Source organism: Rattus norvegicus, chromosome 4 (genome assembly GCF_021556685.1).
Source record: "Rattus norvegicus strain SHRSP/BbbUtx chromosome 4, alternate assembly SHRSP_T2T, whole genome shotgun sequence".
Lineage (NCBI taxonomy): Eukaryota > Metazoa > Chordata > Mammalia > Rodentia > Muridae > Rattus > Rattus norvegicus.
Genome location: NC_141537.1, coordinates 96,188,026 through 96,203,257, shown reverse-complemented (window position 1 = coordinate 96,203,257; position 15,232 = coordinate 96,188,026). Strand labels below are relative to the sequence as shown.

At 40.7% G+C, this 15,232-nt stretch overlaps 1 protein-coding gene across 2 annotated transcripts in view; it reads right to left on the bottom strand.

The window, feature by feature from the left end:
* Positions 1 to 15,232, bottom strand: part of Prdm5 (PR/SET domain 5) — a 162,160-nt gene that overhangs the window by 60,734 nt on the left and 86,194 nt on the right. For both annotated transcript variants that reach the window (NM_001427515.1, XM_087659356.1), the window contains 1 exon segment: positions 15,041 to 15,198. In NM_001427515.1, the coding sequence (NP_001414444.1) occupies positions 15,041 to 15,198 (158 nt within the window).

Here is a 15,232-nt window from a genome sequence, read left to right as displayed (position 1 = left end):
GACAGATGAGTCTCATCAGGGTCACGTATGGGTGTGCACAGCTCTCTGCTTCGAGTTGGCAACAATAGCACCTAATGAAGTTCAGGATGGCCTAAAGTGCTGCCAATTATTTTGAGGTGTGGTTCTTGGCAAGTGTCTAAGACTGTGTTGATTTGCAAAGCTGCAGAAATAAACCAGGCAAGAGGTTAAATTGTTCAGACGTTTCCTTGATGAAGAGAAGAAGTACTAGGACAACTGGTGTTGTATAGGAGACAAAATAGGTCTTATGCATCGACTTGCACATGAAGCATGAGCTAGGAAAAAAGCAAGCATGGCTTGCAGACCAGAAACATGGCAGGTCAAGGAAGAACAAGTTTGGGTGTAATGCATGGGGTTCAAGTCACTTTTAAAGACATCACTAGGGAATAAAATAATTCAAAACTGAATTACAGTATGTAGAATGAATATTACAAGTTATCAGGGCTACATATGGCATTAATATCTAGCTAATGACAAATTCAAAGAATTTGTCTTTAACCTAGTATCCATGAGACTTTTGCACATGAAGAAAATGTATATTATTCACTGTTTGCCAGAGGAGGAAGAGGAAGACAAGATAACATACTGTGTCCAGGAAAATGAGCTTTTTGGGTGGTATTTTGCAGCGCTGTCCTGAGACTGCAAATGTGCACACCTCTGGCTTGACAAGATACATTTGAAAGGTTTAGGAACAAAACGAAAACAAAAGAAAACTCTTGAATAATTATAAAAAAAGATAGAAAATGGGTTATTAAAGCATACTAGTGATTATAATTGCATTTATATTTATTTGTTTACTTTAAGAAGGAAAATCATCTCTAATTTTTAGAGAGAGCCGCTAGGTAGAGACTACCATTTTGCCATATACATTTACTCACACGCAACGGAGTCTGGTAAGTTGGTCTAAAAATGATCTGCTGAGGACAGTTTCCATGGAAAGTGGAAGAATTTGACAGCACACTGGCTTTCTTGGCTTTTTGCTATTTGAACTTTACACAGGGAATAGACACTGCTTTTACTACAGGAACTACTTTGTTTAAGAGCTTTCAAATTTGACCAGATAATTTCTTTAGCCTTCCAAAAAGACTACATTCAACCATCAACAATTTTTATTCAGTATATCGGACAAAAATAATCACAGACTGGCTTGTAGTAGTAGGACATAACCAGGCAGGTAAATACCTTTACCAAATAAGATACTAACATGCCATCTGTGCTGTTGTGATTATAAATACCAGCAGTGAATCCATGTGTTTACTTGATAGCAAGACACTAAGTATGTAAGAAATGAGTGTGCAGTCTTCACATCCTGTAGATAGAAAGTTTGTGGTCATGATATCTTTTGCATTTTTCAGGTGGAAGTAAGCTTCTACAAAGCTATTCTATCATTAAAATCTCACTGATTTAATAATTGTTCCTTGAGCTACATAATAGTCTTTATCCAGTTGCCAAGGCACTGATGTCATCAACATCTGCTAATGTAATAGATGAAGTCTCTCTGAATAAATAACTTGTATTATACTTTTAGACACATGTACTTTTATGGACCAAGTCCAAATTTTGTTACAGATGTAGAAAAAACATAAGACATGTACTGTACTATCTAGAGTGTCCATTAAAATTCTCAAAAATTCCTCAGGAGGGTAGGATAATATCCAGTAAAATACCAAACTTGTATAATTCTAGCCGCATATATCAAATATTAATTTAACTGTAACAATAAAATTTTCATCAAGGTCATTACAGCTAAAATTTATAACTTTGACTTTCAATAGTCTATATTGTCTCTTAATAATAGTACTTACCGCTGATGGTATTTTACCTTTGGGATATATACCATTCAAGAATATTAATTAAATCTATCTCATACTCTTTCCTTCCAAAGCTCAGGGACCACTGCAGAAGCAATGAAAAGACTATAAGAGCCAGAGGTAGTAGATGACAAGGCTGACAAGAAAATTGTTTTCCAGACACAGCAGGGCAACTGCACATATGAAATCACAATTATGACAGTTTGTACAAGATCTGCACAAGTTCAAGGTCAAGAGAATCACAGCACAGAGAGAGGAGGTAACCATGAAGTCTCAGGTAGCTCAGGTGTTACTGGCAGTTGACAGCAGGTCCAGAGTGTGTGACCCCTGGTAAGTCACCTGCACTCCAGTGGAAGGCCACACATCCAAGAACATATGGGTAGTAAAAATCATACTTGATGGTTTAGGGAAAATGAAGGACACAAATTTGAGTGTAGGGAAGAGTGAGAGTGGATTTAGGAGGATCTGGGTAAGAGGAAAAATATGATAAAACTACATTATAGGAAATTCTCAAAGAACAAACAAAAATAAGAAAAATACTAAAACCAATTAAAGATAAAATGAGTGTAGAGAAATAGCAAAAAGAGGAAAAGACAAAGTCTGTTACACATACCCAAGCCTCTCATAAAGTCATGCTAACCTTGTGAGCTAAGTGATAAACTGGAAACTGTAGCAAGATGTTTTGCATAGATGTGTACAAGGTCTGTGGACTAAATTTGAACAGCCACGCCTACAACCGGCTTCTTTAAAAGCCTTCCTCCTACTCCTTGTCTTCCTCCTCCTTATCCTCCTCTTCCTCTTCTTCTTCCCCCTCCTCCTTCTTAGGAAATACACTGAAACTAGAGCTATGCCCACAAGTTCACACTCACTACACTCAGAAAAGAGAGGGCAATATGGGAGACGTACTTCCAGAATGTCATCGCATTGAACAGCCAGGCTGAGGCACTCACCTTCTCATCTTTAGTTTTCTACATGCAAACACTTTACAAACTGGAGCCAAGGGTGTGTCAAAGATTTTATGTAAAGAATGAGATTGTTTTTAACTCTGTCAACAAAATCTATTTGGGTTATTAGGATTGCATGACTTCATTTATAGTAATTATCTATTGTTTAGAGAAAAATATACTATGTATAATAATTACTTGGCAAGAATCCAGAAGGAAAATAACTTGTAGAAGTTAATCTCTCTCTCTCTCTCTCTCTCTCTCTCTCTCTCTCTCTCTCTCTCTCTCTCTCTCCGTGTGTGTGTGTGTGTGTGTGTGTGTTTTAGTTTGTTCTGGGTGAGGGATGAGGGTAAATACAACCCATGCTGTATAACTCATGACCAAACATTCAGGAACAATTTCAGGATGTATTCTCATGAGGTGTCTACTAAAGAAGAAAAAGTGACAAGAAAAGTTTAAAATTTTACTACAAAAAGAAACCATGTCCTTCTCTTTTTTTCCAGTATTTCTCTCTTGTGGTTGTGGAAAGGTTAAGTCACACATTTAGTCACAGGAATGAGAAAAGATGAGAAAGAGTTTCTCAATTAAGGTCCAAGAATAAAAGGACATCACTGACTTCCCAATGTGCTGTGATCCAAATATTCATCAGAGTAAGGAAAGGTCCAGAAAGATTAGGACATTATGCTAAATTAGGAAGCTGCAGAAAAGGAGAATATAAAACTGTCAAACTCATAAAGGGGAGCGGACATGGGGTTGACAGGAGCGTCGCTGGAAGCAAAGGCAACAGAGGAAGGAAAATGGGCTGATGCTGATAAAAAGATAGAGTTCTAATAACAATGAGTACATCCTGGAAATAGTAAGCTGCCTGTAATACCGGACTGTATATACTTGTAACTGCTCAAAGTATGTTTTACTTTTCATTTTCTTTCATAAAAATTACTTATGTGTGTATGACATGACATTTTGACATATGAATAGGGTGGCTTATTAACACACTGAGAGAATACATAAAATCATAAAAACAGATCTTACATGTTCTTACTGTATGAAATAGAAACAGAAAAGCATGTTAGGTCATACATATGCTATGCCAGGTGATAGACATGGTGATTAGCTCGACTATGGTAATCGTATCCATGTTTGCGGAATTAAAAGATCACAATGTACATTGTTAACATGCACACACTGGCAAATGTGCTGCCATCATGAAAATAGTTCACTGAGGAAGAGTGAGTCGCGGTGATGATCAGCACGTGCTGCACACTGTTGTTTATGATTCTACCTGGCACTCCTAACTGTGAGCGCCAGACTGCAGTCACTACCACCCTAGGATCTAGAGATGGTTTCGTATCAATGAAGGCACATGACTATCCTGGGCAGGCCTGAAGAAAAGCTACCTGGATCAAAAGACAAGACGGGCAGCTGTGCTGTATTTCCTGAGTGGCTGTCTTTCAGTTCCTTCCTACCACCGTTTTAAGACTTTTGCTGCTCATGTTAAATTAACTCCTTTTACCCTGTTTTTATGAATGAATTTATGATCTTTTAGCGGTATACTTTCATTTGATGTCTAAAATAATGTTTAACATAACAACGTTTGAACTGCAGTGTCTTTCAAATGGTTGGACCATGGCACAAGACATATATCTGATGTCAAAACCAATTAGAAACCATCAGGAAGGCTCAGCAGATAAAGGCAGATGCTACCAAGCCTGACAGCCTAGATCTCTGGAACCCACTTGATAGAAAGGAAAGACCAAGCACAACAAGCTGTCCCCTGACCTCTAAATGCATGTCATGGAATGCACAGTCCAATGCAGGTACGTAAATAAATACATGTAATGAACAGTAAGATAAAATGAACAGATTACATGCACAAGTCTACATTTCGTGAAATCTCTCTTAAACTTAAGCTTTGAGTTCTACTTCTATTCATGTCCCTGTAAATAGGATTAAAAGCTAAGAAACTGCACATTGCTCAGAATTTGACTACAAATGAATAAAACCTGGCTGGAAGAGTGCAACAGAATTGTTCCAGAAGTTGTGGCTAAATTCTCACTACATTCTACAATTCCATCCCTGGAAAATTACAATAAAGACTTTTAATGAGCAGGCGCATATTTGACATGAAGAAGCTCTCAGTGACTTCCTTGGCGCTTTAACAGCCACTGTAGACTCACATCTATCATCAAGCAGACAGACATATATATCCCTTTCACCAAGGAGGAGGGCATCACCATATACTTTCACCAAAGTTGTGCGCTGCAGTAAGTATGACCGGAAACAAAAGGAGAAAGATGATTAATTCACAGTTCCTATCTCCTGTATGCCTGGCCAATTATGATTCAAATAACCCAAATCTAATCCAGAGAGATGACTCTTAATTTAGCCTGACCTTATAATACAAGTCTGAATCAGATAAAGGGAGTACAGAGAGGAGGAGGAAATGAAAACCCTAATAGTGACCGAACCGACAGAACTGACGATGAACCTCTTAACAATGTGATCTTCCGACACCACAGTCCATCTGAAATGAGGTAAGTGGATAAATGAACAAACGCAAAGAGACAAAGGAATACTGTATTTCTTTAAAAGAGCACTTGGATTTGCTACAATGGAGATCAGACTGACCTTGATGATTTTCTCATTTTCCTGGCATGCCATTGTTTTGTAGTTTCCTACCTGACCATTAATAAGCAATTATGGACCAAGAGGTTGACTCAGTTTTTCATATGATTGTTGAGTATTTTAGGCATTTTCACATAACCACACTAATACACTCTAGGGTCACAACCCAGAAACCGGTGTGTCGGGGCAGAAGGATTGATCATGCTATCTATGGTGGGAATCACAGCCATCACCCACCGCTTCTGTTCTCCTTAAGACATCATTGATGCTTTTACATGATCTATGGCAGGAAAGGACGAAGGAGAATGCGAAGATCCTCTGCCAACTCCCATATGGAGTATAACACAAGCCAAACTGTGAGACACTCCTAAGTATGGGCAGATCCGTTCATCAAAGAAGGGATTAAGAGGGTTCCAGGGACTGAACAGGAAACTTGCCAGATATGTTTTACAGTCATGTAATTCTAAAGGAACAACAATGACTACAGCCTGCTCTGATGCAGTCCTCAAGTTAAAAGTGAGGGGAGGAAGCAAGAAATCAGGTAGAGGCATATGAGGTGTCATCAGCAGTCATGGTGACTTTTTAATGTATTTGTCATTACTCTTTCTTCTTGGACAAAACCTAAAATTGATCTCATTTTTAATGTTTTCACAAGACAGCTGCTTTTTGAAAGCCCCCATTAATAATGAGGTCGCTATAACACTTACTAAATATTATAGGATAAATAAACAATTCCCTTGCAAAATAGTAAAATATTCCCCCTAAAATCAATAAACAATCATTTCTGGCATCATGTGTGTTTTCACATAAATTTCTATGATGTTGAATGTTCAGGACAAATTTCCTGACTTTGAACATGAATTATTTTCAAAATAAAAAAGATTAAAGCTAACATGATCTATAAAAGAAGAATTGAAGCAAAGACACAGTGTGAAAAAACATAAGCAAAATCCAAAGAAGTAAGACGATATAACCTGAGGAGCCAGGAGCATCTACAGAGCATCTAAACAAAAGTAGGCCGGTCCTGTCACAGCAGCTATGCAAGGGGAAACCTTTGTTACCCAAGCCTGACAGCCTGGGCTGAAACCCAGGAACCTACGATGGGAGGAGAGAACCAAGTCCCTCTGACCTCAACATATGCACTGTGACAGCACACCCTCAAGTCTAACTATCTGAGTTCCATCCCTGGACCTACATGGGAGAAGGAGAGAACCTGCTTCTTCAACTTATCCTTTAAGCTGTACCCATCCTATCCACACCCTCACCACCACCACACACTCTCCCTCTCTTTCCCTCTTTCCCTCCCTCTCTCTGTCTCTCTGTCTCTGTCTCTGTCTCTCTCTCTCTCTCTCTCTCTGTCTCTGTATGTCTCTGTTTCTCTTTCTCTCTCATAGACTTTAAAAGAGTAGCTTGCCTGCATACATGTCTATGCATCACATGTGTGCCTGGTGCTGAAGAGGACAGAGGAGGGCATTCATACCCTGGAACTAAAGATAAAGCTTGTCTTGAACTGCCATGTCTGGCAACTGAACTCAAGCCCTTGGAAGAGCAGTACTCTTAGCTGCTGAACCACCATTCCAGGCCTGCTAAAGGCAGTTTAACAGTAGCAGGAGAAAACAAGTCTCAAGTTGTTTTGGGTGCGGGTAATGCAAAGCACTGAAGATTAGCTGGACAAGTAGCTTGGGGTGATGGTCCAGAAAACAGAAGACATAGAAGCACTACAATGTGCATAGCACTTAAAATCCACATCACAGTAGAGTACAAGAATGATATGACAGTTAAACTTATAGAGGTGGACCTGGTAGGACAGTGTGTATGTAGTAAGATGTCCTAAGTATCATAAGCCTTGTTAGGTGAGTTGTAAAGGGATCTAGAGGGAAGAGAACTATCAGGACACTGAAACAAAGAAGGCAGGAAGGTAAGGGGCATACAGCTCAGTGGGAGAGTATTCATCAAAACAGGCAAGGCAGCACAGGTCTTCCTGGTTGCTGCCGCAGCAGAGAGACCATGGGCAGCACCCCGCGAGCAAACTTGGGCCTCGGGACCACAGGTAAGACCAACTTGTCTGCTACAAGAGAGCTGCCTGGTGAGATCGGGACACACAGAGGCAGAGTTCATCTAGGACCTGGCACGTCCTGTGTTTGCCAGAGGTCCCACGCCCGCGGATCCCGGCCCGCAGCAGCTCTCTGTTCCCAGACCCCTTGGGAAAGAGGCCTCACCGCCTGGTCAGGTGGGCACTCCTGAGGCTGCAGAGCGGAAGAGACCACCAACACTGCTCACCCCTGCCCACATCCCTGGCCCAAGAGGAAAATGTATAAGGCCTCTGGGCTCCCGTGGGGGAGGGCCCAGGAGCGGCAGGACCCCTGCCTGAGACACCGCCGGAACCTGAGGGAAACAGACCGGATAAACAGTTCTCTGCACCCAAATCCCGTGGGAGGGTGAGCTGAACCTTCAGAGAGGCAGACAAGCCTGGGAAACCAGAAGAGACTGCTCTCTGTACATACATCTCGGACGCCAGAGGAAAACACCAAAGGCCATCTTGAACCCTGGTGCACTGAAGCTCCCGGAAGGGGCGGCACAGGTCTTCCTGGTTGCTGCCGCTGCAGAGAGCCCATGGGCAGCACCCCGCGAGCAAACGTGAGCCTCGGGACCACAGGTAAGACCAACTTGTCTGCTGCAAGAAAGCTGCCTGGTGAATTCAAGACACAGGCCCACAGGAACAGCTGAAGACGTGTAGAGAGGAAAACCTACACGCCGGAAAGCAGAACACTCTGTCCCCATAACTGACTGAAAGAGAGGAAAACAGGTCTACAGCACTCCTGACACACAGGCTTATAGGACAGTCTAGCCACTGTCAGAAATGGCAGAAGAAAGTAACACTAGAGATAAGCTGATGGCGAGAGGCAAGCGCAGGAACCCAAGCAACAGAAACCTAGACTACATGGCATCATCGGAGCCCAATTCTCCCACCAAAACAAACATGGAATATCCAAACACACCAGAAAAGCAAGATCTAGTTTCAAAATCATATTTGATCATGATGCTGGAGGATTTCAAGAAAGACGTGAAGAACTCCCTTAGAGAACAAGTAGAAGCCTACAGAAAGGAATCGTAAAAATCCCTGAAAGAATTCCAGGAAAACACAATCAAACAGTTGAAGGAATTAAAAATGGAAATAAAAGCAATCAAGAAAGAACACATGGAAACAACCCTGGATATAGAAAACCAAAAGAAGAGACAAGGAGCTGTAGATACAAGCTTCACCAACAGAATACAAGAGATGGAAGAGAGAATCTCAGGAGCAGAAGATTCCATAGAAATCATTGACTCAACTGTCAAAGATAATGTAAAGCAGAAAAAGCTACTGGTCCAAAACATACAGGAAATCCAGGACTCAATGAGAAGATCAAACCTAAGGATAATAGGTATAGAAGAGAGTGAAGACTCCCAGCTCAAAGGACCAGTAAATATCTTCAACAAAATCATAGAAGAAAACTTCCCTAACCGAAAAAAAGAGATACCCATAGGCATACAAGAAGCCTACAGAACTCCAAATAGATTGGACCAGAAAAGAAACACATCCCGTCACATAATAGTCAAAACACCAAACGCACAAAATAAAGAAAGAATATTAAAAGCAGTAAGGGAAAAAGGTCAAGTAACATATAAAGGCAGACCTATCAGAATCACACCAGATTTCTCGCCAGAAACTATGAAGGCCAGAAGATCCTGGACTGATGTCATACAGACCCTAAGAGAACACAAATGCCAGCCCAGGTTACTGTATCCTGCAAAACTCTCAGTTAACATAGATGGAGAAACCAAGATATTCCATGACAAAACCAAATTTACACAATATCTTTCTACAAATCCAGCACTACAAAGGATAATAAATGGTAAAGCCCAACATAAGGAGGCAAGCTATACCCTAGAAGAAGCAAGAAACTAATGGTCTTGGCAACAAAACAAAGAGAATGAAAGCACACAAACATAACCTCACATCCAAATATGAATATAACGGGAAGCAATAATCACTATTCCTTAATATCTCTCAACATCAATGGCCTCAACTCCCCAATAAAAAGACATAGATTAACAAACTGGATACGCAACGAGGACCCTGCATTCTGCTGCCTACAGGAAACACACCTCAGAGACAAAGACAGACATTACCTCAGAGTGAAAGGCTGGAAGACAATTTTCCAAGCAAATGGTCAGAAGAAGCAAGCTGGAGTAGCCATTCTAATATCAAATAAAATCAATTTTCAACTAAAAGTCATCAAAAAAGATAAGGAAGGACACTTCATATTCATCAAAGGAAAAATCCTTCAAGATGAACTCTCAATCCAAAATATCTATGCCCCAAATACAAGGGCACCTACATACGTAAAAGAAAGCTTACTAAAGCTCAAAACACACATTGCACCTCACACAATAATAGTGGGAGATTTCAACACCCCACTCTCATCAATGGACAGATCATGGAAACAGAAATTAAACAGAGATGTAGACACACTAAGAGAAGTCATGAGCCAAATGGACTTAACGGATATTTATAGAACATTCTATCCTAAAGCAAAAGGATAGACCTTCTTCTCAGCTCCTCATGGTACTTTCTCCAAAATTGACCATATAATTGGTCAAAAAACGGGCCTCAACAGGTACAGAAAGATAGAAATAATCCCATGCGTGCTATCGGACCACCACGGCCTAAAACTGGTCTTCAATAACAATCAAGGAAGAATGCCCACATATACTTGGAAATTGAACAATGCTCTACTCAATGATAACCTGGTCAAGGAAGAAATAAAGAAAGAAATTAAAAACTTTTTAGAATTTAATGAAAATGAAGGTACAACATACCCAAACTTATGGGACACAATGAAAGCTGTGCTAAGAAGAAAACACATAGCGCTGAGTGCCTGCAGAAAGAAACAGGAAAGAGCATATGTCAGCAGCTTGACAGCACACCTAAAAGATCTAGAACAAAAAGAAGCAAATACACCCAGGAGGAGTAGAAGGCAGGAAATAATCAAACACAGAGCTGAAATCAACCAAGTAGAAACAAAAAGGACCATAGAAAGAATCAACAGAACCAAAAGTTGGTTCTTTGAGAAAATCAACAAGATAGATAAACCCTTAGCCAGACTAACGAGAGGACACAGAGAGTGAGTCCAAATTAACAAAATCAGAAATGAAAAGGGAGACATAACAACAGATTCAGAGGAAATTCAAAAAATCATCAGATCTTACTACAAAAACCTATATTCAACAAAACTTGAAAATCTTCAGGAAATGGACAATTTCCTAGACAGATACCAGGTACCGAAGTTAAATCAGGAACAGATAAACCAGTTAAACAACCCCATAACTCCTAAGGAAATAGAAGCAGTCATTAAAGGTCTCCCAACCAAAAAGAGCCCAGGTCCAGAAGGGTTTAGTGCAGAATTCTATCAAACCTTCATAGAAGACCTCATACCAATATTATCCAAACTATTCCACAAAATTGAAACAGATGGATCACTACCGAATACCTTCTACGAAGCCAAAATTACTCTTATACCTAAACCACACAAAGACACAACAAAGAAAGAGAACTTCAGACCAATTTTCCTTATGAATAAAGACGCAAAAATACTCAATAAAATTCTGGCAAACCGAATCCAAGAGCACATCAAAACAATCATCCACCATGACCAAGTAGGCTTCATCCCAGGCATGCAGGGATGGTTTAATATACGGAAAACCATCAACGTGTTCCATTATATAAACAAACTGAAAGAACAAAACCACATGATCATTTCATTAGACGCTGAGAAAGCATTTGACAAAATTCAACACCCCTTCATGATAAAAGTCCTGGAAAGAATAGGAATTCAAGGCCCATACCTGAACATAGTAAAAGCCATATACAGCAAACCAGTTGCTAACATTAAACTAAATGGAGAGAAACTTGAAGCAATCCCACTAAAATCAGGGACTAGACAAGGCTGCCCACTCTCTCCATACTTATTCAATATAGTTCTTGAAGTTCTAGCCAGAGCAATCAGACAACAAAAGGATGTCAAGGGGATACAGATCGGAAAAGAAGAAGTCAAAATATCACTATTTGCAGATGATATGATAGTATATTTAAGTGATCCCAAAAGTTCCACCAGAGAACTACTAAAGCTGATAGACAACTTCAGCAAAGTGGCTGGGTATAAAATTAACTCAAATAAATAAGTTGCCTTCCTCTATACAAAAGAGAAACAAGCCGAGAAAGAAATTAGGGAAACGACACCCTTCATAATGGACCCAAATAATATAAAGTACCTCGGTGTGACTTTAACAAAGCAAGTAAAAGATCTGTACAATAAGAACTTCAAGACACTGAAGAAGGAAATTGAAGAAGACCTCAGAAGATGGAAAGATCTCCCATGCTCATGGATTGGCAGGATTAATATAGTAAAAATGGCCATTTTACCAAAAGCAATCTACAGATTCAATGCAATCCCCATCAAAATACCAATCCAATTCTTCAAAGAGTTAGACAGAACAATTTGCAAATTCATCTGGAATAACAAAAAACCCAGGATAGCTAAAGCTATCCTCAACAATAAAAGGACTTCAGGGGGAATCACTATCCCTGAACTCAAGCAGTATTACAGAGCAATAGTGATAAAAACTGCATGGTATTGGTACAGAGACAGACAGATAGACCAATGGAATAGAATTGAAGACCCAGAAATGAACCCACACACCTATGGTCACTTGATTTTTGACAAAGGAGCCAAAACCATCCAATGGAAAAAAGATAGCATTTTCAGCAAATGGTGCTGGTTCAACAGGAGGGCAACATGTAGAAGAATGCAGATCGATCCATGCTTATCACCCTGTACAAAGCTTAAGTCCAAGTGGATCAAGGACCTCCACATCAAACCAGACACACTCAAACTAATAGAAGATAAACTAGAGAAGCATCTGGAACACATGGGCACTGGAAAAAATTTCCTAAACAAAACACCAATGGCTTACGCTCTAAGATCAAGAATTGACAAATGGGATCTCATAAAACTGCAAAGCTTCTGTAAGGCAAAGGACAGTGTGGTTAGGACAAAACGGCAACCAACAGATTGGGAAAAGATCTTTACCAATCCTACAACAGATAGAGACCTTATATCCAAAATATACAAAGAACTCAAGAAGTTAGACCGCAGGGAAACAAATAACCCTATTAAAAATGGGGTTCAGAGCTAAACAAAGAATTCACTGCTGAGCAATGCCAAATGGCTGAGAAACACCTAAAGAAATGTTCAACATCTTTAGTCATAAAGGAAATGCAAATCAAAACAACCCTGAGATTTCACCTCACACCATTGAGAATGGCTATGATCAAAAACTCAGGGGACAACAGATGCTGGCGAGGATGTGGAGAAAGAGGAACACTCCTCCGTTGTTGGTGGGATTGCAGACTGGTACAACCATTCTGGAAATCAGTCTGGAGGATCCTCAGAAAATTGGACATTGAACTGCCTGAGGATCCAGCTATACCTCTCTTGGGCATATACCCAAAAGATGACCCAACATATAAAAAAGACACGTGCTCCCCTATGTTCATTGCAGCCTTATTTATAATAGCCAGAAGCTGGAAAGAACCCAGATGCCCTTCAACAGAGGAATGGATACAGAAAATGTGGTACATCTATACAATGGAATATTACTCAGCTATCAAAAACAACGACTTTATGAAATTCGTAGGCAAATGATTGGAACTGGAAAACATCATCCTGAGTGAGCTAACCCAATCACAGAAAGACATACATGGTATGCACTCATTGATAAGTGGCTATTAACCCAAATGCTTGAATTACCCTAGATGCCTAGAACAAATGAAACTCAAGACGGATGATCAAAATGTGAATGCTTCACTCCTTCTTTAAAAGGGGAACAAGAATACCCTTGGCAGGGAATAGAGAGGCAAAGATTAAAACAGAGACTGAAGGAACACCCATTCAGATCCTGCCCCACATGTGACCCATACATATACAGCCACCCAATTAGACAAGATGGATGAAGCAAAGAATTGCAGACCGACAGGAGCCGGATGTAGATCGCTCCTGAGAGACACAGCCAGAGTACAGCAAATACAGAGGCGAATGCCAGCAGCAAACCACTGAACTGAGAATAGATCCCCCATTGAAGGAATCAGAGAAAGAACTGGAAGAGCTTGAAGGGGCTCGAGACCCCATATGTACAACAATGTCTAGCAACCAGAGCTTCCAGGGACTAAGCCACTACCTAAAGACTATACATGGACTGACCCTGGACTCTGACCTCATAGGTAGCAATGAATATCCTAGTAAGAGCACCAGTGGAAGGGAAAGCCCTGGGTCCTGCTAAGACTGAACCCCCAGTGAACTAGACTGGTGGGGGGAGGGCGGCAATGGGGGGAGGGTCGGGAGGGGAACACCCATAAGGAAGGGGAGGGGGGAGGGGGATGTTTGCCCGGATACCGGGAAGGGGAATAACACTCGAAACGTATATAAGAAATACTCAAGTTAATAAAAAAAAAAAACAGGCAAGGCTCTGAGTTTGATTCTTTGCACTGTTCAAAAATCAAAGGGTGGACGGTTGCAAACATTGAAACAAGAGAGACAACATTTGTGATCAGGTTTCTACATTCATGAAAGAACTAATGTCGGATAACTATACATTTAAATTCTTAGTTGGGATAAGGAGACTTAATAAAAATGTTTCAAGAAAGTAAATTTCCTGGAGTTTTTCAAATTAGCAGTGACAACACAGAGTCACAGATACAGTTGGCATCTGGCAGAGAGCACAGAGAAGCCTAGGACTTCCTCAAGTGGGGCTGCTGATGTGTATGGTTGATAATTTAGCTGTTACTCAAAAGGCTCACATGCTACCACACTGAATGTGGTTATTGGAGGTTGTGGGTCCTTTAGGGTGGTGAGGGTTCACAGAAGATGTCATATCACTAGAAAGAACGGCCTCTAAGGAGGCACTGGAGCCACTATCCACTTTGGCTTCCTAACCACTGTGAGGGAAGTGACTTGGCTTTACCTGCATTTTCACAGTTCATTCTACACTGTGAGGCGCTGCTTTACCTTGACTATGAAAACAACAGATCAAGCAACCAAGGACAAGCCTTTCAACTAAACCCCATAAACCTTTCTTCAGAGTAAGCAGATTGTTTGAGGCCATAGGAAGCTAACACGAAGTCTCAACACAAAGTCCTTTCCTCTCACATTCCTTTAGAGGAAAGCACACACCTAGTAAAGTGCACTACAAGAAACCCAGAGAACAGTGATGTAAACAGAGCACTGAAACACACAGAGAGAAGGGTATACAAACAGCAACTGCTACAACCTCTGGTCCTTGGAGCAGGTTAGAAGCTGAGAATTATTTAATCAACTCAGTCACACAAGGACATTTTGTGTGAGAGAGCAGTTTTCAGAATGGAGACAAGAAGAGAAGCCAGAGATCAATGGTCAAAAGGAGTGTTGCCAAAGTAGAAAAAGGATCATCTCTAAGTACCCTGCTCACTTTGGGTAGCATGCCACGGATGTGCTAAATCTGGCTAAGAGAACAAGTAAAACCCTCAGCAAAAGAGTAAACAACGATGTCAATACGCGTCTTTACCTTCTTGTGGTTCTTGTAAACGTTTCTGTGAGCGAATCCCTTTCCACAGAGCTTGCACTGATAGGGTTTGTCCTCACTGTGGATTACTTTGTGGGCACCCACTTGATCCAGCCTCTTGAATGACTTGTTACAGATCTCACAGTTATAAGGCCGCTTTTCTGGGAAAAATGAGCAGAGACAACCTCACACCTA